This window comes from Herpailurus yagouaroundi, unplaced genomic scaffold, assembly GCF_014898765.1.
Source record: "Herpailurus yagouaroundi ecotype Mexico unplaced genomic scaffold, PumYag 77, whole genome shotgun sequence".
Taxonomy (NCBI): Eukaryota; Metazoa; Chordata; class Mammalia; order Carnivora; family Felidae; genus Herpailurus; species Herpailurus yagouaroundi.
The window spans coordinates 43,958,934-43,984,406 of record NW_024412388.1 but is presented as its reverse complement, the minus strand read 5'-3'; the positions used below and the strand labels follow the sequence as shown (position 1 = coordinate 43,984,406).

The window sequence follows — 25,473 nt, the reverse complement described above, 5'->3', positions numbered from 1 at the left end:
CCCACCCCTCAGACCACTTTTATTTTCTCATAGGTGAGACCCGCTAGGCACTTCCCGCCTCCCGGGAGAGGGCGGAACCTGGAGTAACCTCTCGAGGAGAGGCGCGGGTGTGTAGGTGAGTGGTTTTGGTAGAGGCTGGCATAGGACTAGGGGTAGAACACCAGTATTTCAAACCTGAATTTAAGGTAACCTTGACTGCTTACGGGCAGCTGACGCTTGGCAGGGCACTTTCCTCTGAGCCCCAATGTCCCTTACTGTAAAAATAGGGATCGAAATGCTTAAGGGCGCCCGCACAGCTCCCGCCCCTAGTGGGTGCGCTGGAAGTTTCCTTGCCTCACCACCCACTTCTCACTGCTGCTGCGCCTTCACCGGCGCCACTCGCTGAGCCTGAGAGTGGCCCTGTCCACTACACCAGCGCCGCATCCGACTGCACGTCCCTTCCCCGGCGTCAAGAGGGAGTTAGTTTCCTCCCGTTTCCTTGGGTCTGCCTCCTAGAAGCTAGCCCAGAGCTATGGAGATGTTCTTTGCTCCTTGCACCGACACCAGTTTATCAAATGCTTGCGGTGTTGGTCAAGCACTGTGGTGAGCGTTGGGTTTGCGTTGGTGAATAAAACAGCTATGGAATGAAGAGTTTATGGGCAGAAAGCAAGTAAAGTAAATAAGCGATTGCAACACGCATGTATATTTCCTATTTCTTTTCCCCAGTTATTTTTCTTTTTAGCATTTAACACTAAATACCGTGTTTTCCATTTGGGTCTTGTCTGATGACCTTCTCTTCCACTAGAATGTAAACTCCATGAGTGCAGCGGGTTTTGTTTCCTCACTGCTCTATCCCGTGCACCTAGAACAGCAGTAAATATGTGGTAAATGAATCAATACATAGTGGAAACAAATAGGTTATGTGACAGGCATGAGAAAGGGGAGGTTCAGGATGGGCCTCTGAGAGGAGGTGACCTTTAAGGAAGACCCAAAGGTCATCTCGCCAGAGGCAACAACAGGTGTCAAGGCCTGGCTTAAAGTTAATGCTTCTTAGAGTGGAAAGGTAGAGGCTAGGAGCAGGGAGGAACCAGATCTTTAAAGTTCACGGTGGACTTGGCCAACTTCTCTGCCGATTTCCAAAACATCAAAGAAGGTAGGGTAATTAAGACGCAGAGAAGGTAAGTTTAAGGCAAATACTGATAGGAATAACCCTCGTGCTGTATTGCAGTTTACAGTTAACAGAGCTTTTACTTATCTCAGTTATCTTGCAAAAACTTCGGGAGTTAAAAAAAAAAAAAAAAGCATAAAGAGGGCTCCAGACTTCATTCACTCACAATACATACCTGGTCCATAGCACAAAATAAAAATGAGTTGAATTGATGTAACACCATGCTAGACTGCAAGCTTTATCTCTTTATGTAGAGAGCCCATGTCCTATTTATATCTGTTGTATCTCAGCACCTAGCACTGTGCCTGGCTCCCAGACCTTATTTATAAACTGAATGAGCACTCACCATTCACTGGAGCCTTGCATATGCCAGGCTTGTGCTTGGTGGCAGAATACAGGAAGAATAAGACACCATCCGTGCCCTCAAGGGGGTTGCAGCCTGCTCAACCCTCCTGAAATCATAGAGCTCACGAACAGTAGAACCAAATTTTCTGAAACCAAAATTTCAGAGAAATTAGGAGAAAGATGTATTGCACACAGAGGGACTGCCATTCTAAAACCAAGCGGTAAGAGAATGTGGACAAGTTCTGATCAGAAGAAGCATGGGGCACCAGGCAAGAAGATTGGATTCGAGCCAGTAGGCAATGGGGAGCCATTAAAGCGTGCTTAAGTGGGAGACTGGTGTGATAAGAGCTAGTGGCAGGTGTGAGGATGGGTGGTGTAGGGAGAGGCTGGAAGCACATCCTCTGGGACCATGGGAAGCCCCTGTGTAAATGGACATGGGAAGCAGGAAAAGTAGAAAAGGTTTTAAAGGTTAGGAATTGTGGGAGGCGATTGGTAACCAAGAAACGGACGTCCCTGTCTTTTAGGAGCTATGTGACCTTGGTAAGTTATTAAACAAAACCCGCCCCCCACCTCGCCTCCAGTTTTTCCGCCTATAAAATGACATCTCTAGTACTAGCCTCATTATAAAGATGAAATGAAACGCAGCAATTTGGTGGGTGACTTGCCTGAGTGAAGACAGAAACTGAGTGAAGACAGAAAAGGATATGTTGGTATAATTCCGTTTACGTAAAGGTAAAAACCGGGCAAAGCTGAACTGCAGTGGTTAAGTTTGCACACAAAAGTGGCAAAACTACTTTTGAAAAGCAAGGGAATGATTATGCCAAAAGTCAGGATGATGGTTACCTTGTGGGGGATGGGAGGTCACCAGGAAGGGACACATGATTGGCTTCTGGGTTGCTAGCACGGCTCTTTGTACTTGAACATGTTGTAGTTACACAGGTGTTCTTTTCTAAACATTTTAATTTCCTTTTTAATAATTTCTATAATTACTAAATTATACATAAGTACTGTGTTTTAGCATTTGAATATCATTTACTTATTTATTTTAATGTTTATTTTTGAGAGAGAGAGAGAGAGAGAGAGAGGGAGACAGGGTGCGAGTGGGGAGGGGCAAAGAGAGAGAGGGAGACACAGAATTCGAAGCAGGCTCCAGGCTCGGAGCTGTCACCACAGAGCCTGATGCGGGGCTTCAACCCACAAACCATGAAATCATGACCTGAGCTAAAGTCGGAAGCTTAACTGACTGAGCCACCCAGACACCCTATCACTTAAAATATTTTTTAAATTCAATGAGGTTTTCTGTGTAAAGTGCTTAATCCAGCACTGAAAGCACAGGAAGAGTCAGGAAACCTTGGTTGCCAGTTCTGATTGTTGTGTCCCGTCTGCCTCCCCTGCCAGGCAGCAGATCTCAGGGTTGATTCATCCCTGTCCCGATGCTCACACAGAGTTTGGCACTTGCAGGCCTCAGGGAGAATAGGAAGAATAGAGATGACCAGAGTATAACCCATATGTTTTCCCTCTCTCAGGCTGACGGAGGAGCAGGGCCTGGGCCTCTGGCCTCACAAAGTCAAACCTGCTCTGGGAAGAGCACCCAGTTGTCCCTCCCAGGCCACCCAAGCCCCACGGATGATGGACGAGACGGGGGAGGAGGAGGAGGAGGAGGAGGAAGCCTGGCTGCAGCTTCGGCCCGTGGAGCCCTTGCCCTCCCAGTGCTGTGGCAGTGGCTGCTCACCTTGTGTGTTTGATCTCTATCACCGAGAGCTGGCGAGGTGGGAGGCAGCGCGAGCCAGCAAAGACAGGAGCCTGCTGAGTGGAGAGGAGTCACAGGTGAGGGAGGGCTGCTCCTCAGATAAGAGGGTCAGAGTGGCAGCGTCTGCCTGGCCTCTGCCCTGCACGGTGGACCTGTGTGGAGATGCTTTCCCTGACTCTGCACAGCAGAGAGAAAAGAGTGTGCTCACTGGAAGCAGACAGATCCAAGTTCAAAGCCTGACCCTGAGGTGGGGCATGGGGTAGCCCCAGGAGTGAATGGGGCTTGGGCATTTTACAGGCGAGAGATCTGTGAGTCATGGCATTCATAGAAAGCTTCTGAGAGGAGGTACAGGTAGATGGAGTGTTAAAGGCAGGGGACTGAAACGTAAGACGTGAATTTGAATTCCTGCTCAGGGTGTGACCTTGGACAAGTAAGCCACTACCATTCGGGCCTCAGTTTCCCCACATGGATAATAACGATATTGGATTGAATCATCTTAAGATCCCATCAGTTTCTAAATTCTGCAAACCTGAATTTTAGCAGGTTTGAAGGATGAGTAGGTATTTCATACATTGGAGATGAGTGTTCTGGATAAAGGGCACAGCTTGAGCAAATGAAGACTCCCAGATAGGAAGCAGCAGGGTATTCTTGGGAGAATAGAGAAAGGTTTGCCATTTGATGCAGGGGAGAGAAAATGAGGCTTGACGTTCATCCACAGGGCCCTGGAGTGCCCAGCTGAGGAGGCTGCGCTTTATATCCTGGGGCTGAAGGAGCCATGGAAGGCTTCAGAGCAGGGTGAGCTCAGTGTGAAATGTTCGGGCCTTCTTAGATCAGAGCATGAAAGGGCAGTGAGGTGGGACTACTCTCTATTGTACAGAAAACTTACCGGCAGAAATAGCCTGTCCTTGCGGAGAGTGAGGAGGGTGCTTGTGGATGCTTGTGTGTCTGTTGAGTCCCAGGTCCTAGCTGTTGGATATTTTCCTGTTGCAGAGCTGCCCTTCCAAGCTGAACCCAGAGACCTTCCTGGCCTTCCGCATCAGTGCCGTGGACAGACTCACCAAGGACACTTACCGTATTCGGTTTGCACTACCCAGGAACAGCCAGCTCGGCCTGCGGCCTGGACAGCACCTCATCCTACGGTACACTCAGATGGTGGGAGGGCCAAAGCTTTGAGGCCCTGCTTTGCCATTTGCTAGCTGTGTGTCCTAGAGCAACTTGCTTAACCTCCCTCATGCCTCCATTTATCCCTTTTAAAATAAACATAGTGGTACCTGACTCAAAGGGTTCTGGGATTGTGTTTTCATATTAACTAGTAGCAACAACAGCAACAGTGAACACCTTCCTAGTATTTACTCTCCAAGGTGCAATTCTGTGTGCTCATACCTAGGGAACTCATTTAATCTTCACAAAACCCTGTGCAGTAGGTACCATTGTCATTCTCAGGAGGAAACTGAAGTCAGAGAGGTTCAGTAACTTGCCCAAGGTCACACAGTTAGGAAGTGTTGGGGCCAGGATTTTGAAGGCGAGCAGTCTGGCTCTAGAGCCTGTGTTATTAACCTAACATTAGTGCCAGTTGATAGAAAGGACACTTGTCCTTGAGAATAAGGGACTTGCCCAGGATCACACAGCTGGGATTCAAATCCAGACATCCTGGCTCCCCAGCTACACTCTACCACTCCTCTGAAGTTCCTTCCTCCTCCCAGCCTACTTCTGCCCTCTCCCCTCATCTTGATCCCCACCCCATGCTCCACCTGACCTGACCTGCCCAGGGACAAGGCCCTTTTGGGACCTCCAGGTGGAGGCATTTGCTAGACAGTTGACTATATGGGTCTGAGGCTCAGCAGAGAGATCTGAGCTATGGATGTGGGTGTGGGAATCATCGGCCTGCACCTGGATGACATTTGGGAGTGTGTGTGACATGGAAAGACAGAAGGACAGAGGACCAAACCCTGGCAATTCCAGCACCCGTGGTATTGGCAGGAGGGGAAGGAGCCAACAAAGCAGATGGAAGGTATAGCCAGGAGACAAGGAGAGCATGTCTTACTGCTGGTCACACTCCAGCCACTTGCCTCATGCTGACCCCTGGTGTTTGTGTCCAGTGCATCTGGCCTGTGCCCTGGCTGCCTGTGGTTAAAGCTCACTGTCCCAGTGGTTCTGGGGCAAGTCACAGCCCCGTGCAGCCCTCCATCCATAAATAGGGATGCCCAGAACTCCTGTCCCTAGCTTGGCCCCTCTCCTCCACTCTCTCTGCCGCTCCAGTGACATTCCTAACACGTGTAGCTGACCTTGTCACTCCCATTCAGATACCTGCTGGGTTCCAGGGAAGCTCCCTGAAGCTCCAGCTTCTTTCCCCACCAAGTTCTCCCCACTCCTCCATCACACTTGTGCCTTGCCCCAGCCTCATGATCCACTCACCACTTCCTGGCTTGCTCTGCATTTCCTACCTCTGAGCTTTTGCCCAGGCTATTCCTTCTGCCTGGAATTACTTCCTTCCTATTCCCACTTTCACCTCTCAGTGGCCTGTTCCTCTTTCATACCCAGGAGGGTATCAAAAGCTCCAGGAGGCCTCCTGAGTTCCCCGGATGAGAGTGGTCCCTTCATCTGTAGCATGTCAGTGTGTACCTCTGTGGTAGCAGATGTCACAGTGCTCTCTGTGTCCATGCCATGCCGTATGTTCTGTTTATTATTTCCTTGTTTGTTCCCTAAGCACTTATTGAATATTTCTATCTATCTTCCTGCTTTTGATGCAGTTCAGTGGGGCCTTTTTAATCCATGCATATCTCTGAGAAGAGAGTTTTGCATGCAGTAGGACTCAAAAGAGGAGTGCTTGGGTGCTTCTGGGAAGCTCTGAGGTGTCATGTGAGGAACCCAGCTCTGGAGTCAGGCAGAGCTAAGGATGAATTCTAGCTGTGTGACCTCAGGCAAGTGACATCCTTAGCCTTGGTTTCCTCCTGTGGGTTATTGTTTGTTAAATGAGATAATGCATACTATATGGCTGGTGCACAGTTGGCATTTAATGCAGTATGGCTGCTATTATTACTCATGATATCATCCCAGCACCCTTTTTGATAACATCATAGGTCGGGCCTTGGACTAGGGCACCTTCGAGCATCCTTCTGATTCTGATGCTCCTGGTACATGGTAGTAAGCATTCCATAAGTGTTAGCCTTTATCTTTCTCATTCTATGGTCAAGAAGAGGTCAGGAAGGGGTGCCTGGGTGGCTCAGTCAGTTAAGCGTCCAACTCTTGATTTTGGCCCAGGTCATGATCTCCTGGGTTGTGAGTTCAAGCGCCATGTGAGGCTCTGCGCTGACAGTGTGGAACCTGTTTGGCATTCTCTGTCTCCCTCTCTCTCTCTTTGCCCCTCCCCCACTCGCTTTCTCTCTCATAGGTAAATAAATAAACATTAAATTAATTTAATTGAATTAAAAAAGAAGAGGTCAGGAAAAAGCACAGTGATGTCCTCAAAGCAGTTCACATCATTAGTGGACTATTTGAAGACTTTCCCATCTGTAGTCCTGGTAGAACCACACAACAGGGACACAAATGGTTGTCTCCACCTTACGGAAGGGACCACTAAGGGATCAGGGACCTGATCCTGGCTGGGTCTCACAGCCAGGATGGGGGAGCCCAGTGTTCCTTTTTTCTGCTCCATCTTCAGTGAGGACCACTGGGGATGACTGGACCCTGGCTTTCACCAGCCGGACACAGAGTGGGTACCTACAAGGGTTTGTTGAATGACGGCCTGACTGTCTGACCATATACTTCTCTTTCTCAGAGGGAAAGTGGATGACTTAGAAATTCAGAGAGCCTATACGCCCATCAGCCCTGCCAACGCGGAAGGATACTTTGAAGTTTTAATCAAGGTGAGTTGACCCACACAGATGTTCTTAAGATGGTATGGACTAGATCTCCATTTGGCAGCTTGGTTGGGATGGGACAGATCCAACCCATGTGGGAAAAGCCAGTGTTCACATGGGAGGAGGCTGGCTTGAGGAAAGGGCAGGGACAGTGAAGGAAGCCTTCTCCTATCTTCTTTTCTGGGGAAGAGGGGCTGCTGGACCACCAACAGAGACAGATTTTATGAAAAGGACATTCAGACTGAAAAAGGGAACACTGAATGAGCACTGAACCCAGGGGAAGGGGGAACCAAGTCATTTGGTACTGACTGTGTGCTTGTAGCTGGGATCCAAAGATGAGTCAGATACTATGCCCACCTTTGACAAGGGACCAGGACACTATGATATGATAGATGGCATGACAGAAGGCCCCAATCCAATTCAGGGCAGCTGGGGCTGCAGGGAAGGGAGCTGGGCTTCCTAGCAGAAGCTGTGAGTTTGAGCTGTATGTTGAAGTTAAGGAGGGGAGGACTGAGAGGGATATGTGGAAAGGAAACTCAGTGCTGGGAACAACACATACAATGGCAAAGGAGGCACAGTTTGGGGAACTGTCAGTCACTTGTCCTGGAATTGCAGGAGGCAAGCAGGAGAAAGTGGGACATGGAGCACCTTGTGAACTGAACTAACCTGAGACCACCTGTCAGGGAGGTAGACAGGGGCTGGGGCATTTGAGTTGGGCCTTGAAGACCAAATACATATTGGCGGTGGTAGGGAGTGGCATTCCAGGCTGAGGGGACAGCTAACCGAAGGCAGGGAGGTGTGAAACAGAGCATGGTCTTGTGGGAACTGTACCCAGTCTGATTGGCAGGAGGAGGGGTGCTCGTGGGAGCAGCCAAGGTGGGTGGGGCACTTGGCAGAGATGAGCTGAACAAAATGGGCTGGGTACAAATCCCCCCTTCCCCGCAAGACCCAAGGCCTGGGTGCCAGATGTATATGAGAGGGCTTGAAGGTCCAATTATGTGGAAAAAATAATTAGGTTGAACTGTGTGAAATTGCTGATACTCTAACATTTTTGACTTAACAGAAGTGGTAGTTTTATACAAGTCAACCTGATCATCTACATCGTCATTTCCCAAACAGAGTCCCAGGGAACACTGATATTTAAGAATTGCTTTCACATCCTTTATCTCCCTGGTAGGGCGGGAATTATTATTTCCCTTTCATTGACAAGCACACTGAGACCCCAGGGGGACCCAAGCCTCCACAGGTAGTAAGCAGTGTGGCTGGTGAGTGAGCCTCCTGACTTCAGGACCCCAGCACTGTCTTGGCTCCTGTCTTCCCTGACTTCAGTCAAAGCCCGAGTGTTTATTCCCTCACACATAAGCTTGGATGGGATCCCTTCTCCACGCAACTGTTTGTCTGGGAGATTCCACAAATCCTCTCCAAATGGCCTGCTTCCCCAAGCTGCTTGTCTGGGTGTGTTTCTGTTGAAAGGATAAGCCTGGAGACCGTTCTTCAGGGCAGCTGGATCTGTCCCAGCTCTAAGGCTGATTTTCTCCTTCGTTTACCAGAAAGCCTCTCTTTAGAGAGATGCTTAATTATCCCTAAGCCGCTGGCTGGGAAGAGCTGAAAATGTCTTTGCAAATTGGGAAGGCAGGCGGGTTTTTTAGGTTTACCTCCCATGTGGATGGGAAGGAGGAACTCTCATTTCTCAGGCACCTTCTGGGCACCAGGCACTGCTTCTAGCTCTTTATATTCCTCATCTCCTTTCAACCTCATAACCATCCTGCAGAGCAGATCTTATTATCCCACTTTACGGATAAAGAAACGGATGCTCAGAGTGATGATGTCACTGTCCCAAGGCCCCTTGGGTAATAGGATCCCAAGTGGAAGAACAGAAGTTCAGTGTCAGTTCTGTTTAACAGGTATGTATCGAGCAGGCTTTGGGTGGGTGCTGGAGACACAGAAGAATCCTTCCTTTCTCCTTGAGTGCTGTCTGTGCGGTAGGGCTGTGAAAGCCCCAGCTGGGGCTGTGCCTCCGCCAAGACCGGGGCCAGAAAACAGGTGTGCTGGAGGCAGGTCTCCAGCAAGTTAGGTGGAGAACTGTAGCCTCCCTCCCAGGCCTCTTGCAGGAGAGCTGAAGACTTTGCTTGCTTTATGTGTATGGTGCCCGAGGAAGTCAGGGATGCTCCCATGGGTAGTTGTGGGCTCTTCAAAGCGTGTCTGGTGACCAAGGTTCCATCTCCTTCCAGCTTGGTTATAATCTCACTCGAGACACCCTTTCAGTCCTGTCTACCAGAGCTTCCCCCTCCTCCTCACACTTGTGTCTTGGACTGTCCTTCCCTTGACCACACCACACCTGATGCCCAGAATCCTCTCTGCCTTCCTGCTTCTATCCCCAGGGAATGCAGTCTTGCCTAGCCTGCAAGCTTCAGGTCAAATGCCTCCTCCTCCAGGAAGCCATTCCTGATCCTACTCCATTGGAAGTGACTGCACCTCCTCAGGGCTCTCTCAGCACTCTGTCCTTTTCATGGGGTTTTATTTATTTATTTATTTATTTATTTATTTATTTGTTTGTTTATTTATTTTTCAACGTTTATTTATTTTTTGGGGGACAGAGAGAGACAGAGCATGAACGGGGGAGGGGCAGAGAGAGAGGGAGACACAGAATCGGAAACAGGCTCCAGGCTCTGAGCCATCAGCCCAGAGCCCGACGCGGGGCTCGAACTCATGGACCGCGAGATCGTGACCTGGCTGAAGTCGGACGCTTAACCGACTGCGCCACCCAGGCGCCCCATTAGGTAGTCTCTATCTTGTGTATGTGTGAGACTTCGGTCCCTCCTAGTTTGTGAGCTCCTTAAGGGGTGGGCCTGGATCTGGATTGATTAATTCATTCATTGAGATATTTATTAAGTCTTTCCCATGGTTCAGACTCTGGCTGCCTTCATGGAACTTACGGTCTAGCTGCCTTCCCTGCAGCCCCAGCATGGTGCCAGACCCAGAGTGGGCATGCCCCCAGGAAATGTGGGCTGCCCACCCCCGTGAAGGAGTCCCCTCTACAACCTTCACTTTTCTCATCCAGCCAGGACACAGTAACAGGCAATGAAGAGGTTGCAAATGAGCTGCCTACAAACTGGCACATAATTATCTTTGGTTTGGGCCTGCACAGTGTTTAAAAAATTAGAATTGATTTCTGACATTTCAAAACAAGGTGGTTTTACATAAAAATTTGTATCTCCTGCCCCTCTTGGAAAATCAGAAGATGTGACAAGCTGTATCCTGGAGTCTGCAAAGTATCTTCCTCCTTTAGAAGGAGCATTCTTTCACTCACCAGTTTACTACAGTCCCCACCTCCCTGTGTTGTCTCCCTGATACTGAGAGTGAGTGTCAGTCGCCATTAATCATCTCATACCTAGTTCTTTACTCAGTGATGCTACGTATACGGTCCCTGTAGTCGTGTGGGTTTGAGACCTCTGAAGGTAAGGCTGTCGGTCCTGTGGTTCTTATCCCAGCCTCACTGTTTCCCTTCTGGATAAGCTTCTGGGCCTCATCTGAAAATACGGAATGACTACCAACCCTGGGGTGACGAGGAGGATTAAATGAGATAACACACATATGGCACTTGGCCTGCTGGAAGGGCCGCACATTAGTGACTGATGTGGTTTATATTGGGCGTATGTGCCTGTCTCAGTGAGGTCTCCATGTGTTTGCTCCCAGTGCTACCAGACTGGGCTGATGTCCCGGTACGTCGAGTCCTGGAGCGCAGGAGACACCGCTTTCTGGCGAGGTCCATTTGGAGACTTCTTCTATAAACCAAACCAGGTTGGTGCCAGCACACTGAGTCTTCAGGAGACCCCTCCTTAGCCCCAGGACCACGGTTTTCCTGTTTCAGGCTGCAGAATTGCACCGTGCCATTCTTCCTGAGCCCAAATTCAACTCCAAGAGTATCTTTGGGGTTGGACATGGGAAGAGATGGAATAGGCACTAAGAAACAAAATTGCCTGCATATGCTCTAGAACTGTCCATGGCTGCCCATTGCTTGGAAAATCCACACTCACATACTTGGTACTCAGGACTCCTAACCGTCAGATCTTCAGGTATCTTTCCACTCTCACATTCCAGCTACAAAACTATGGAGACTACTCCTTTTACACCCCATGGTTCTCCACTTGGGAGCCCACTGCTTCCCAGCCTGAAGGCTCTTCCCCTCATCTTCCTGGCATATTTATATCCTTCCCTGATGTGCCCAGGACGAATTAATAATTTCTCATCAGTTGGTGCATATCTGGAAAGCAGCTGGGCAGTGTGTACCACATCTTAAGAATCTTCAAATCCTTAGACCCAGCAATTCCACTTCTGGAAGCCTGTCCTATGGAAAGAATCCAAACGTTGTCTGTTGCGCACATGTACACGAAGCTTTATTATAGCACGAAATTGAAGGAAACAGAATATCCAACAATGGGGCAACTGTTAGGTACACTGGGTTACAGGGACTTGATAAACTATTATCCTGGATTTTTAAATTATGTTTATAAATGATGGTCTGTGCTTACGCTGTAAGATCTGGTGACAAACACTGTGTATAAAACCAAATGTACAACAGGTTGGGCAACTAAGTTTAAATGCACAGAAAAAATATAAAAAAATGCAATGAAATGTTAGTGGCTCTGGGTGGTAGAATTATGGGTGATTTTTGTTTTCTTCATTATACCTTCCAAGTTATCCACAGTGAGCATCTATTACCTTTATGATCAGGAAACAAAGCAAAACAAAAACAAGTGAAAAGAATGAATCCTTTCTTTCTCTCCATTATTTTTGTTTAATATAAAAATAGCTTTTTATTGTGTATTAGAAATATGGTCCCATGGGGCGCCTGGGTGGCGCAGTCGGTTAAGCGTCCGACTTCAGCCAGGTCACAATCTCGCAGTCCGTGAGTTCGAGCCCCGCATCGGGCTCTGGGCTGATGGCTCAGAGCCTGGAGCCTGTTTCGGATTCTGTGTCTCCCTCTCTCTCTGCCCCTCCCCCGTTCATGCTCTGTCTCTCTCTGTCCCAAAAATAAATAAACGTTGAAAAAAAAATTAAAAAAAAAAAAAAAGAAATATGGTCCTTGTACATTACCAAAAACCAACCAACCAACCAACCATTTAGCAAAGCAAAAAGAAGAAAGTAAAGAACCCCTGTAGGCCATCTACCGAGACACACCAGCCTTACTATCTTGGCAGATGACCTTCTAATTCCTTTTCCACACACAGGTGTGTACACAAGTACACATGCACACACGTATTGGTGTATAATGATACTGTGAAACACCTGTGTGGCACTGCGTGTGTGTCAGGCTCCGATTTTAGCCCTTGCCGTGCTAAAATTTTACTTTATCCTCACAACAGCTCTTAGGTACTGCTACCCCTACTTTATGGATGCGTGGTGTATATGTGGTAATGCTGTTGTGTAGTGCACTTCTAGTACAAACCATGCTCAGCCTTGTATTTTAGCTGAGGGTGTCTCTGTGTCCCCCAAGGTCTTGAGAGCAGAGACCAGGATTGCCCCTGTTTCCTCCTGACCTCGAGGGGACCCCTGATGAACATTGTCTTTTTTTGTTTAAGTTTCTTTAGGAGCTCCTGGGTGGCTCAGTTGGTTAAGCATCTGACTTCAGCTCAGGTCATGATCTCATGGTTCATGGCTTTGAGCCCCGCGTCGGTCTCCATGCTGACAGTGCGGAGTCTGCTTGGGATTCTCTAGAGAGAGAGAAAGCATGTGTGCATGCAAATCGGGGAGGGGTAGACAGAGAGGGAGACAAAGAGAATCCCAGGCAGGCTCTGCACTGTCAGCACAGAGCCTGATGCGGTGCTTACACCCACAAATTGTGAGATCATGACCTGAGCAGAAATCAACAACCGGATGCTTAACCAACTGAGCCACCCAGGTGCCCTGCAATGAACATTTTCTTGCCCACCATTTCTGGGTGGAGCCTCTCAGGCACCCCTGCAAAGCCCCTGCACTTCCTGTCCAGGGAGGTTGTAGAGCCAGGCAGTGAGGAAGACGAGTTGTCATCTCACACAAACACTTCGCTGCTGAAACTGGCTAAGGCTTGGTTCTGCTCCCCTGGGGGACGTGGGGCTGTTCTGGCCCTCCTCCTGGCCCTGCTGTGCTGCTCTGCAGGGGTCTTCATGGTAGACGGCGACCACAGCAGCCGTGACACTGGTATGTGAGCATCTGCCTGTGTGTTCCTTGCAGACATTTGCAGGTCTCCACCCTGGGCCACAGGTGGGTCAGGCAAGGCCCTGTCTTCCAGAAGCTCACAGTGTGATGGGGGGGGGGGGGGCAGACACACACAAATGGCGACAATACAGTGTGACCAGTGTCATGAGGAGGGTGCACAGAGAGTTGTGGGGATGCAAAGAAAGGATCCCTCATACGCTACTGGCTTGGGGACAGCTTTCCAGAAGAGACCCTGAGCAGTGATGGGAGAAAGAGGGGGAACACGGCAGGCCCAGGACCGGGGGGGGGCTGAACAGGGTGGGGCAGCCGGCAGCAGGGCTCAGTGAGAGACAGGATGGAACTGTGTTGAGTGCCAGGGTCCACACCAGGCACCTGATGACATCTTGTCTAATCCTCACAACCATCCTGAGACACGTGCTACTGTGGGGAGGTGCTGTTATTTTATTTACTTATTTATTCATTCATTCATTCATTCATTCATTCATTTATTTCACTGGTGAAGAAACCAGGGCCCAGAGAACTGAAAGCATTTGTCCAGATCATATGGCTGGAGATTTATACCCAGGTCTGCATGACTGATACTCGAGGAGGTGTGATAATGCATTGGCTGTCAATAAAGCTAGTGAAAACCTGGACTGCATTCTCAGAGGCCTGATCTCTAGAATGAAGGAGACAAACCACCTTGCTGTATAGGTCAGGCACTAACCTTTAAAGCCCTGATCTTAAAGAAGATCACCCTTACTTCAGAGATCTAGAGCCAGGAGATGGAGTCAGTGATTGGGTCAATGAAACTGAGGCCTCTTGGAGAAGAAACTCACATGTTGCATGGGACTTCTGTGCCAGCACTATGCTGGGTGCTTATGTATAGTCAGTATCTCAGTCTAGACAAGAGGAGGCATCCATGCCGGGGCCCTCAGATCTCTACAGGGTTGCCCTGGGGCAGGGAAGGCAGCCCAGAGAGCAGAGCTGGGATAGGGGTGGTAGACAAGGCTTTGGTGGGAGCAGGTTTCTGTTCAGGGTGAGGCGGAAAGACCTCACCAGCAAGGGGAGTCACCCTATAATAGAACAGACTGCTTTGGGAGGTAGTGGGCTACCTATCAAGAGAAATGTACAAACAAAGTCCTGTGGAGTTGGCTTAGGAAAGCAACAAAGCTGCTTAGAGCCTCCCGATTGCATGATTTCTCTTCCACAGACCTCGCAAGCAAGGATGGCTTCTTGGAGGATATTGAGAGGGGAGCTCAGATGGGTGGGACCCCCAGGAAGGGCAGGGCTGTGCAGTTGAAGCAAGCCCAAGAAAAGTCCCTAGAGCAGGTGGGTGGGCTGACGTCTGTCATATACCCATTCTGTCCCCCAGTACGGTGAGCTCCTCATGCTGGCTTCGGGCACTGGCCTGGCCCCCATGGTGCCTGTCCTGCAAAGCATAACAGACAATGCAGAGGATGAGACCTTTGTCACCCTGGTCGGCTGCTTCAAGACGTTTGAGGGCATCTACCTGAAAACCTTCCTCCAGGAGCAAGCTCGTTTCTGGAATGTCCGTACCTTCTTTGTACTCAGCCAGGTGAGCCCAGCGTGGTGACTTCCTTCCCTGATGGGCACTGTGGTTTCCCCTTGCAGCTGTCCTGAGGATCCCCTGGGGCCTCCCTGCCCCCTGCCACCAGTGGGAATCCCCACCTGCCTGGCAAGGAAGGTTATGTTTGTTGAGTAGATGAGGAAACTGATCCTCAGAGATGTGAAGGTGTTAGTGCATCCATGCTGCTGGATGGGCGAAGTCAGGGCTGAGCTCCAGCCCTCCCCGCCATGCTTTGCTGCCTACTATCTGCCCCCTGGCATCACCAGGTTTATGTGCTGAGGGCCTGATTATGGAGTCAGTGGGCCAGACCACAGATGTCCCCTAGGCAGTGATAAGCTCCTTTGGGTAAGGCTCATGTGTCTGGATCACCGTGCTCTCCTCCGTGCCTAGCAGAGTGCCAGGCACGCACTCCATCAACAGTTGGTGGAGTAAGTTGGATCTGGGTTTACCGCATTTATTAGGGCCCCTACCACACCACTTTGCCCTGCATGGCGGGAAAGCTGCTTCCAAACTCTCCAAGCTTCAGATACTTGAACTGGAAGCAACTCCGCCTCCTGACCTCTTCTTCTCTGATTCCTTCTCCCCTCCATGGCCACCCTGCCCCGGCCCTCCCCTCTCGCCCATTGTGGGAGGGGGCCATCTTGTTCCTTATTCCAAGCCAGGCCCTGAGTTGTTCTGGTCATCTGCCTTCGGTCACCTGCCTTCCCCTGGGTCTATAGCTTTATTTCTCTTTCTCACACCAGGGTTGGGGTTCCCTGCTGGGGCCTCCCCTCTGTTCTGTGTTGCTCAGGGTCAGCCTTACTGCCCAGTAGTTTGGAGCACCCTTCCCGTCAGTTTCCTACTTGAGGCAGTTTTGGAGCGTTCCTAAAGACTGAGCCAATCTTCAGCATCATGATTGAGTGGCGGCGGTGGTGTCAGGAAATTGGGTTTCCCTTCCCAATACCAGGAGTCCTGGGATCCTCAGTGGCCAGGCTCTGTGGGCCTGTCCATGGGACAGAATGCTCAGTGGCATGAACATCAAGAGTGTGGTACTTGGTGAACGTTAGCAGCCGCAGGAGGTGCTGGAGGCAGGAGAATGAAGCAAAGGCTGGCGTGCAACCCTGCTCAAGTGCCAGGTCAAGGAAGCGGGCAGGAGCAGCAGGAAGGCAGGCACCTGGCAGAGTCACTGGCTGTTGCCCAGCCTTCTGTTCCCCCGACCACAGAATTTAGAAATGAAGACAGCCTGCCCCCTGCCCTCCAGGCGCTCACCTGTATATGGGGAGACAGCCACAGGGATAGCTTCACTGAGTGTTTTCTCTGTGCCTGACACTGTGCTGAGCTCTCTATATGTGTTATGTCATTTAATCCCAGCATAATCTTGGGAGGCTTGCACTGCTATTGTGCCCATTTTATAGATGTGGAAACTAAGGCACAGAGATTAAGAACCTTGATCAAAGTAACACAGTGAATTGATGGAGAATTAAGTGTGAGCTGGCAGCAAGCAGGGAGGGCTTCACAGAGGAGCTGGCATTGAGCCTGGGCTTGAGGACAGAATTAAAGTTGACCAGCAATAAAGGGTCTTTAGCCCTGGGCCAGGGCTTTGATGATACCACTGGCCTGGGCCTGGGCAGGCAAGGGGGCTGGCTGTCAATGGCAGGGACTGGTGAGGGGCAGTGGAGTGGGAGGTGCTGCCTACCCTTCCATGCCTCCTTGACCTAGGCTGCTCCCTGTCCTGCCCAGGCTGCAGCCACAGCTTCCTCAACAGTCTCCCTCTCCAGCCATGCCCTGCCAGTGTGTCCTTCATCGTGCAGCCAGGAGGGCGGCACAGACCACACCACCACCATGCTTTCAGCCCTTCTGTGGCTCCCCACTGCTCCCCGGATGACAGCCAAGCCCACGTGGTTGCACCAGCCTCCGTGACCTCGTTTCCTGGCTCACCTGCCCTGTGTGTCCTGGCGTCACTGGTCTGCACGTGGCTGTGAGTGCACCGTGCTTCTCTGGCTGCCAGGTCTGCCTTTGCTGGCGCTGTTCCCCCTTCTAGGAGCACTTTTCCCTTCTTCCTCGCCTAACACCTACTCCCCGCTCACATCTCCCTGCTGCGGTGTGACTCCATCCCGGAAGCCTTTCTAGAGTCCCAAGACTGGCGTGGGCGTTTCTGCTGTCATAGCCTGGGCTCTCTTCCTTGACGGTACCTACCCTGCTCACCATCATTGATTACAGGCCCCGCAGCCCACCTGAGCAACAACCAGACCCACCACATCTTTGGGTGTGCGGTTGGAGGAAGGATGTTGTGCCGAACCTAACTAGCCGGGGGGGATTGGGCAGTGGCAGGGAGGTGTGAGGCCGGTGGGCCCTGTTGGTCTCTACCCTCAAGGGCTCTTTGGGTGGGTCAGAGCATGGAGGGGGCACGGGAAGGTCCAGATCATCAGAGAGGATCCCCCGTGAGCACCGCAGTGCTGTCCTAGGAAAGGCCCATGGGGTCACGTGAGCTCTGTGGCGCCGGGCTCCAGGGCCCTGTGAGTACCTCTGAGAGCAGAGGCCTGTGCTCATCACGGTAGCTCACAGAGGTCATAGTCACTCGGCTAGAACATGGTGGCAGAGCTTGGACTCCAACCCCCTCTCTCCATGCTGTCTCTTTGCTTTCCCCAGAAACTAGAAGCTCACCTTAATAGGGTCTGCAGAGGTGATGGTCCTGTTCTGTTTTTGGGTGTTTCGCTTCTGGTTACATGGTTTCTTCCCTCCGTTAGAGTTCTTCAGACTACATACACTTACTGATTTGTGCGCTTTTCTGTAGGTATGGTGTATCTCGACAAAATGTTCATTTAGAAAAGAGAAGTTCCTCCACGTAAGCTGAGGGTGGAGCTTTTCTTTTGTGATCCTGAAGATGTAAGCCACAGGTGGAGCTAGAGGGGAAGAAAGAGCAGCCTGGGTCACTCGGGCACGCTACACCCCGGAATACTCCTTCTGGCCTTTCTGTGTGAGAAGTAGCCCCCTCTGGGTTAAGGCCCTGCTGCCTTGGATCCCTCATTCACACAGCCAGAGTGAGGCCGGGAAGCTTGTCTGTTTAGAGCAGCTGCCACATCCCAGGGCCTACCACAGTGCCAGGCGCAGAGTGACCGCCCAGTTAAGTGTTTGCTCGCTCAGTAAGGTCACTGAAACTTCATGAGACAGGTGAACACGTGTTGTACTCCCTGGGTGATGGTGGCGGACAACCTTAAAAAGACCCACAATCTTGGGGAGACGACGTCCCCCTGGAGTGACAGGTGCAGTGGCCCCTGGGAAGCAGTGAGAATTGGTGGGGCCTGCCTCGTGTGCCCTGGGTGTGCCTCCTCCCTGTGTCTCACCTGTGAGGAGAGGATAACCATCCCCCCCCCCCCCACGCTTGTTATGAGGGTGATCAGAGTGCCAGTGCCAGCAAGTGCCTGGCCTGTGATAGGGCCTCTGCCTCAGTTTCCTGGTTTGGTAGACCATACTGGCTGCGTGAACTCTGAAGACCTCCCAGTAGTCGCCTGCACTGTTTCTCATTGTCTCAGGAGAACTCTCCGGAGCAGCTTCCCTGGAGTTACCGGGAGAAGACCCGCTTTGGCCGCCTGGCCCAGGACCTGATTGAAGAGCTGGTTGGCTCCTGTCGGAGAAAGCCGTTTGCATTGGTCTGTGGCTCAGCAGAGTTTACCAAGGACATGGCCAGGTACCTGCTGTGCGCAGGCCTGGGCGAGGACTCCTGCTTCCTCTTCTAGCCCTCGCCAGGGTCCTGCCACTGGGACACTGGAGGAAGCACGGACTTGAGTCAGAAAACATGAAGAGCAGGCCTGGCCCTGCCGCTAACTGGCCAGGTGACCTAGGTGAAGGTCTTTGCCTCTGCGCACCTCCGCCTCCCATCTACCCCACGGGGTGGCCAACTCCCTCGGGCAGACATATTGCTGTGTAGAAGGAGGATGGGGCCGCAGGAGCTCTTAGGAGGAGAGCCACCAGCCTGGGAGTCAAGGGCTCCCTGGAGAAAGTCAGGTCCATGCTAAGCCGTGGGATGGATAGGAGTTGGCAGGAGAAGGTGCAGGAGGAGCTTCCCAGGTTCCTTAGATTAGGGGGCTTGGGGACCCCCATCTGCCCCTGCCCTATAAAAGTCTGTTCAAAAGTCTGCTTTCCCTGGAAGATGTGTCTCCCTGCTGTGGCCTCAGGGCTGGCTCGGATATGTTGCTTGCAAATGCCTAGGGAATGAGCGTAGGGGTAGCTAAGAGCTCTTTGGAGGAGGAACCTGCCTTATGTACCTCCAGTGCCTCAAGCCTGACACAGCGGTCTCAGCTTCTGTGACCTGATCACATTCTCCGAGCAAGGTGGGCCCTGGATTACTTTTATTTCGTATCGGGCCCAGGCCTTTCCTGCTGCAAACGGCTTCACTCTCCGTCTCCCTTTCCCTTTCTCAAGAGCAAGAGTCCTTTCCTGAGCAAAAGAGATACGGAAACAAACACCCCTCCCTCCCGCAGGCAGCCAGCTCAGCCCGCCTTCAGCTCCTCCGGAGTCCTGGTGACGGTTGCTATGGAGATCTAAAGATAGAGCAGGAGTCAGGAGACCTGGGTCCTTCTCTCTGCTCTGCCCACTGAGCAGCTGCTGATTCCGCTCCACCCCCGCTGCCCTCCCCACCCCGCCCCCCTCCCCACCCCACCCTTCCATCCTGCATGGGGCAAGCCCTCCCCAGGTACCCGGCACTCCCGGGCAGCACCCTGCAGGTCATGAATTCTGGTTTCCACAGCCTGGGCTCCACTGTGCCGAAGCAGCCCTGGCTGGCTGGGGGCACTTCCAGAATCGGAATATTAAGCCATGAAATCTCAGAATCCGAGAAGCGTGGAATCATAGAATTAGAACTTTATAGTCACGGAATCACAGTCCTCCTCACACCAGAGATTAAAGTTCAGGACTCCAGAAAGCATCCCGTCCGATAGACTCATTGTGTAAATGGGGAAACCAAGGCCCAGTGAGGCTAAGAGATTTGCCCAGGGTAAAACAGTTCATGGCAGAGTTGGCACTAGAAGCCAGGTCTCCCGATGTCACCTGTACTGAGAGCTGTGTAACCAGTGATTTTCAAACTGGGCTCTGAAGGACCCTAGGGTTCTTGGCATGGCAGCAGAGAAGGGACAGCCAGGTGGGATCTCCAGGCCCCCTTCAACCTTCAACCCGAGCAGTTCTGTTTTCGTCCCATTTATATATTGGGGTTTGCAGTTATTTCCATTTGTGAGATCGGGTTTTCCTGCGTTGCCCAGAAAGTCGCAGCAAATCTCCGTGCTGTGCCATGTTCACTAAACAACCATGGCGAGCAGATGGGGGATGGTGCCAAAGGTCTCAAACTACATTTCCCAGGCACAATTCCTCGGTCACTTAGATGCGGCAACACTGCCTGTGACCTTCGCCAAGACTCCCATGCACATTAGCATATCAAAGGCTCTGAAAAGTCCAATGGCAAAGAAAAATTTTTTTTCATTTTGTTTAACTCAGTTTGCCACGCTTATTTAACTACAGAGCAGTTTGATCCACTAGAATCTTTTGAGACCAGCATTCCATGGACTGTCTTTGGGGCATGCCGGTCTGTCGCGCAGCCTCTTTTCGGCTCGGTGTAGTGAGTGGGAAGACCTGCACTGAGCCTCAGAGGTCCCGAGTGGGAGCCTTGACCTCTTACCGCCTCTCCTGTGACCTGGGCAAGACACTTCTCCTGTCTCCAGGCCTCTGAAATCTGAGCGTCTTCCATCTGCTTCCCCTCCCCCAGTGCATCCTATTGACGCTACTCACAGATAGTCCTGGAGGGCCTGTTTTGAGTCAGACTGTGTCCTTGCACTAGGGAAACTACAGTGAACAAGGCAGATGCGGTTCTGGTCGCTCTGTCCCAGAGCTTAGAGCCCAACAAGGAGTACGAAAACTAAACTTGTAAATCTAAAAGGGAGGAGTGTGCTAGAAAGGGAAGGACTGATGCTAGGAGAGCGGATGGCAAGGGCTTTTAGCCTAGCTCTTGGGCAACCGGGGACAATGCCACTGCCCGGAGGGTAGAGGCTTCCAAGGCAGTACTGTCATTCAGAGTTAGGGTTGGTAGGGAGTCCCCCCTTAAGAGATGGTGGTCTGGGGCAGTTCTTTTGTGTCTTTGTCCCATTTTATATATTACATGTCTAAATGTTAGACACGGCCATGCAGTGTTAACCAGCGGCCCCTCTTGTCCTCCCCTTCCCGTCACCCCACATGGCATCCATGCCGTCTGGATACTGGCCCCCATCATGGGACAATGGTGAGGACCCTTGGCCATGCCTTTGGTACCGAGATGCCAAAAGGGCTTCTGTCATCCAGAGACTTGAGAGCTCGTGCCTTGCAAGATGATAAGTGACCCCAAGAAGGGGACTGGTTGGGGTGTATGAGGACACGCTGTTTGAATTGGAGGTGAGGCTCTGTCAGCTGGCCGGTCCTATCTGTCCCTCCTGATGAAGCCCCCTGCTGCGTGTCGTCAGTGGAGGGGGGGCACACAGTCGGGGTGATGGCCTCAGAAGGACCACTGCCTGCGGTCACCGGCACCGTGTCTCGCCTGCACGGCTTCCCAGCGCCCCCTCACTGGTCTCCCAGCCCCTCCCCTCATGCCCTCCATGCTACAGCCAGACCTGGTCTTTCAGTTGTGGTAAGAACACTTAACATGAGAGCTACCCCCCTAACAAATTTTGGTGCACGGTACACTATTGTTGACTGAAAGTATGGTGTTGAATGGCAGATCTCCAGAGCTTATTCAGACCGCTTTTTTTTTTTAACATGCAGATCTGAGCCTGTCACTCCCTTGCTTCAAATCCTTCAGCTGCTCCCTGTTGACCTAGGATGCGGCATCTCAGCTCTGCCTGCCTCTCCAGACTCTGTCCTGTCCTCACCCCTCGCCCCCACCTCGTAGGTTGTGCGCGGATACACTTGCTCTCGCGCCAGCGCATCCCTTCACGTTTGCTGCTCTCTGCGTCTGGGCCATCCTTCCACCCTTCCCACTTCTGCTTGCCTTTGCCTCCTGGTCCCTTGAGGACTTAGCTCGGTACCCCTCCCTCTCTGAAGCTGTGCCTGCTCCCACCACTCTGGGCTCCGTTAATGAGTAGATTCTATGTGTCCTGCTCCTGCTGCACCTCTCAGACCGTCCAGTCTGCACGTGAGCACACCATGGGCCTGTGCACGGTGTCCCAGCGTGGGAGGGCGTGCACTACATCCTGAGTGCCAAATATCTGCATAGCAAACCACGGATATTCATGGGTACCTCACGGGATGCAAAATGCATCTCATCTCTGCCAAAGCACCTAATGGTCACCAAAATGCATACTATTTTATTACCCCAACCTACTGATGAGGAAAACCAAGCTTCCACGACATTAAGCAATTCTACAAGGTCACGTAGGGGTGCATAAATTCCAACACGCTGCAGTTGTTATAAAGGTTATATGTGACACATGAGTACACCAGGAGATGTGTGTAAAGGGTTTCATTGCTGCACTGTATGAAACAGCAAAGAATCAAAACTACCCATGTGTCCATCAATAAGAGACTAGAAAAATAAACTTCTATATTCACACAGTAAAATAACATATAGCAACTAAAATGAATGAACTAGACCTACATGTGTCAGCATAGACTCAAAAAATAAAAACCCATAATAACGGAGTGGAAGTCAAGTTGTAGAAGGAAGGGTACAGTGAGATACCAACACTCTGAAAGTTAAAAAACGCAAAACAATGCCAAATGCTCAGGAAGGGGGTAACCAACTTTAAGGATGCTGGTGACCTCTGGGGATAGCGTGGGGTGAGGGCTTTTCTTTTGATGTCTGCATCACTTCAATATAAAACCATTTGAACTGAGTATGGCAAAATATGAACATCCGGTGAATCTGGGTGATGGGGTCACTGATGTCTGCTTTTTCTGTGTTTGAAATGGTTCCATAATTAAAGCTTTAAAAAGGAAGACTAAATATGCCTGGTCAGTGTGCTTCAGAAACTAGAGGCTTAAAGACATTCATTCCCACCCCCCTCAGGATTGGCTGTGCCCTTTTATGCCTCCAGGCCTGTCTTTCATTTGAAACTGTTACGAGCACCTGCTGTGTGCCCTGGTCCGGGGCCACCCCTTAGATAGGAAGAGCAGCATTGGCAGTCCTTGCTGTCGTCCTGCTTCTCCTTCCTTTTTTCCTTCCTCTTTCTTGTTTTTGGTTTTTGGGTTTTGTTTTGTTTTCCTTTTTAAATGAGGCAGATCTTGTCTCAACATAACTTGGCAGAGCAAATAACTTGGCCTCTCGGGGCCTCAGTTTACTCATCTACAACATGGGGGGCAGTTGTGCTGTTTCCAGGGTTGTGTAAAGATGAAGGAAGCGTGGGTGGTGCCCCAGCACAGCACCGAGCACAGAGCCGTGCGAGAACCCGGTCCCTTCCTTCTTTCCCGTGTCTCCCTGGTGGCCCCGGCCGTGCCTGCCTCATGGCTGGCCTCTGAGAACAGCACTCGTTCTGAAACTTTCGCTATCAGGAACTCCCCTTTTTATTATTTTCCCCATGCTTTGGAAGATTTTGATCCCAAATTGCATGTATTAAGTCATTATTAATTTATCTCCCATTTTTTATTAATCAAAGACATAGATAGCTGCCCCTCAGAGCTTCTGATCTGTACAGCCAGCTGGGAGCTGCACGTGGCTGATATAACTCCAGCCAGAGGCACAGGAACGCAACAGCATGTGTGGTCTGGGTGGCCTGAGGAGGGGTAGTGTAGACCCATCCTATTCATTTTCTTGTTTTCATGGACGGTGGGTTGTGGGGACTGCTGCCTCGCCTGGGTGGGTACTGTTTGCACAGGTCACTGACTGGTGAGCCAAGGGCAGAGTTTTCCATGCCAGGATCCAGCACAGGGCCCCACACGGGTTCGGGACCCCTCATGCCGCACTGTAAACAGATGGCGTAGGCCAGTGCCACACAGAAGAGCGTGGGATTCACATAGTGTTACGTGGCAAAGCTGTCTCCATGTGGATCCCACAGGCTCCGGCTGGAGACCACTATGTCATCCTGCCCCTTGCTCCGGATGCTTGACGGAGCATGCTAGCTTGTGGCGGGGCGGGGCGACAGCCTTAACCAGGTCCTGGGTCTCAGCACTCAGCTCGGCGGCCAGCCGGGCACACGGGGCTGGGCGGTAGGCCATCCCAGCCAGCTGCTGGGGCAAGTGAGCCTGCATCAGGAACTCTACCCGGACGCGGGGAAACTTCGCCCCTGGCCTGGCCGACCACAGAGGCACCTGGGAGGAAGAGGGGAGTGAGGTGTTGGGTGCTTGCAACAAGAACATGGAATTTGGGCTTGAAGCCGATTATGTTAAACATAGAACCCCACGTTGGAGCATATACTTTGGAACAGTGGAATGAAAACTAGAATGTAGAATCAGGAACACAGAAAATAACTTTATAACTGGAAGGTGCAGATTCACCAGGCTTCTAAGTGGCTCAGCCTACAGGGAATGCTCCAGGGCCCTTGACCCCTACCCTCCTCCCTGTCCTTGCGCCCCCAGGCCACTGGTCCACACCTGCTCCTGGATGATGCTGATGGGCCAGAGGTGGTTGGGCTGGAGCCACGACCGTGTTCTCGAAGACGTCTGATTCTGTAAAAGTGAAAATGAGCGTGGAGGCAAACAGCATTTGCTGAACATCTACTGGATGCCAGGTTTTAGTCATCTGTTCCAGGCTGGCCGTGCCCCAGAGCAGGCTCTGAGCAAGGATTTGAGTGCAAGTTTACTGTGGAGGTGATTCGAGGGAGTGGGGGAGGAAAGCCAGTAAAGAGTGTGTTGATGGGCAGGTGACCCTGGGGGGCAGCTGGAGCTCGTCCGCTAGGGTCCACCCATAAGACTGTAGAGTGCACCTCAGAACTGTCACAGCAGGGTGACACCTGTTGTCCAACAGGAAAGGGAGGGGTGAGGCTTGCTCCGCCTCCCAGGGCTGGGCTCAGTGTCTGGCAGCCTGAGGAGCCTTCAGGCAGAGAGACACAGGAGCCCGGTGCTTGTAGGGACTTTCTGCAGGTTCCTCCAGCCGGGAGGGTGGTACAGGTGGCACATGAACAGTGTCCCCGAAGGCATCTCACTTAATTCTCACAGTCGTTAGAGAGAAGTAGCTTCCCTGTTTTGTAGGCAAAGAACCAGACAGATGCTCAAGAGGTAAAGCACCTGGTGGAGAGTGTGGTGTTCTCGCATGAGGGCAGGAGCCCATAGCTTGCCTGCTCCCTCCCCAACCACCCCGTCTAGCACTATGTGCAGTGAATGTTGATGCGGCATCTGTCGAATGCATAAATGAGCTGGTGGGAGTCGCATGACCGCGGGTTGGGGTTGAGGCTGTGTAAGAAAAGTGCTCGGCGCTGTGCCTGGCCCACCCTGGGGTCTCAGTGAGCAGTGATTCTCCTTCTCTGCCCCCTGTAAGGGCAGCAGGGCTCTCTGCCAAGAAGTGAACCTCCATGCCCAGCTCAATGACCACCTTCAGAAAACTGCCCCCGAACCTGCAGATAGAGAGCCCCAGGGAGTCTCCAGCACGTCTCTACTGGCCCCATCCAATGAGCCCTGAAGCCTATCCAGGTTTCCCCCAGGTTAACTCAACAAAGGAGAGCAATAGCTTGCCTGA

The 25,473-nt window shown here is 51.4% G+C and overlaps 1 protein-coding gene across 4 annotated transcripts; it reads left to right on the top strand.

The window, feature by feature from the left end:
- Positions 1 to 24: 24 nt before the first annotated feature.
- CYB5RL (cytochrome b5 reductase like) lies at positions 25 to 22,809 on the top strand. Of its 4 annotated transcripts, none has more exons than XM_040470338.1 (8): positions 25 to 115; positions 3,019 to 3,319; positions 4,233 to 4,381; positions 7,021 to 7,108; positions 10,799 to 10,903; positions 14,655 to 14,858; positions 18,383 to 18,537; positions 21,630 to 22,809. In XM_040470338.1, exons 2-8 carry the CDS (start codon positions 3,119 to 3,121, stop codon positions 21,754 to 21,756), a joined length of 1,029 nt encoding a protein of 342 aa, XP_040326272.1. In that variant the 5' UTR covers positions 25 to 115; positions 3,019 to 3,118; the 3' UTR covers positions 21,757 to 22,809. The 4 variants fall into 4 exon arrangements, with proteins under 4 accessions (XP_040326272.1, XP_040326275.1, XP_040326273.1 ...); XM_040470339.1 differs by having other exon boundaries at positions 70 to 185; XM_040470340.1 differs by lacking the exon at positions 25 to 115 and adding an exon at positions 1,885 to 2,224.
- Positions 22,810 to 25,473: the final 2,664 nt, after the last annotated feature.

Excerpts from the sequence above, each read along its gene's own strand:
- CYB5RL (XM_040470338.1), top strand. The coding sequence starts at position 3,119 with ATGATGGACGAGACGGGGGAGGAGGAGGAGGAGGAGGAGGAAGCCTGG. Across the intron at positions 7,109-10,798 it reads ACTTTGAAGTTTTAATCAAG|TGCTACCAGACTGGGCTGAT; the intron begins GTGAGTTGACCC and ends GTTTGCTCCCAG. Across the intron at positions 14,859-18,382 it reads CCTTCTTTGTACTCAGCCAG|GAGAACTCTCCGGAGCAGCT; the intron begins GTGAGCCCAGCG and ends TCATTGTCTCAG.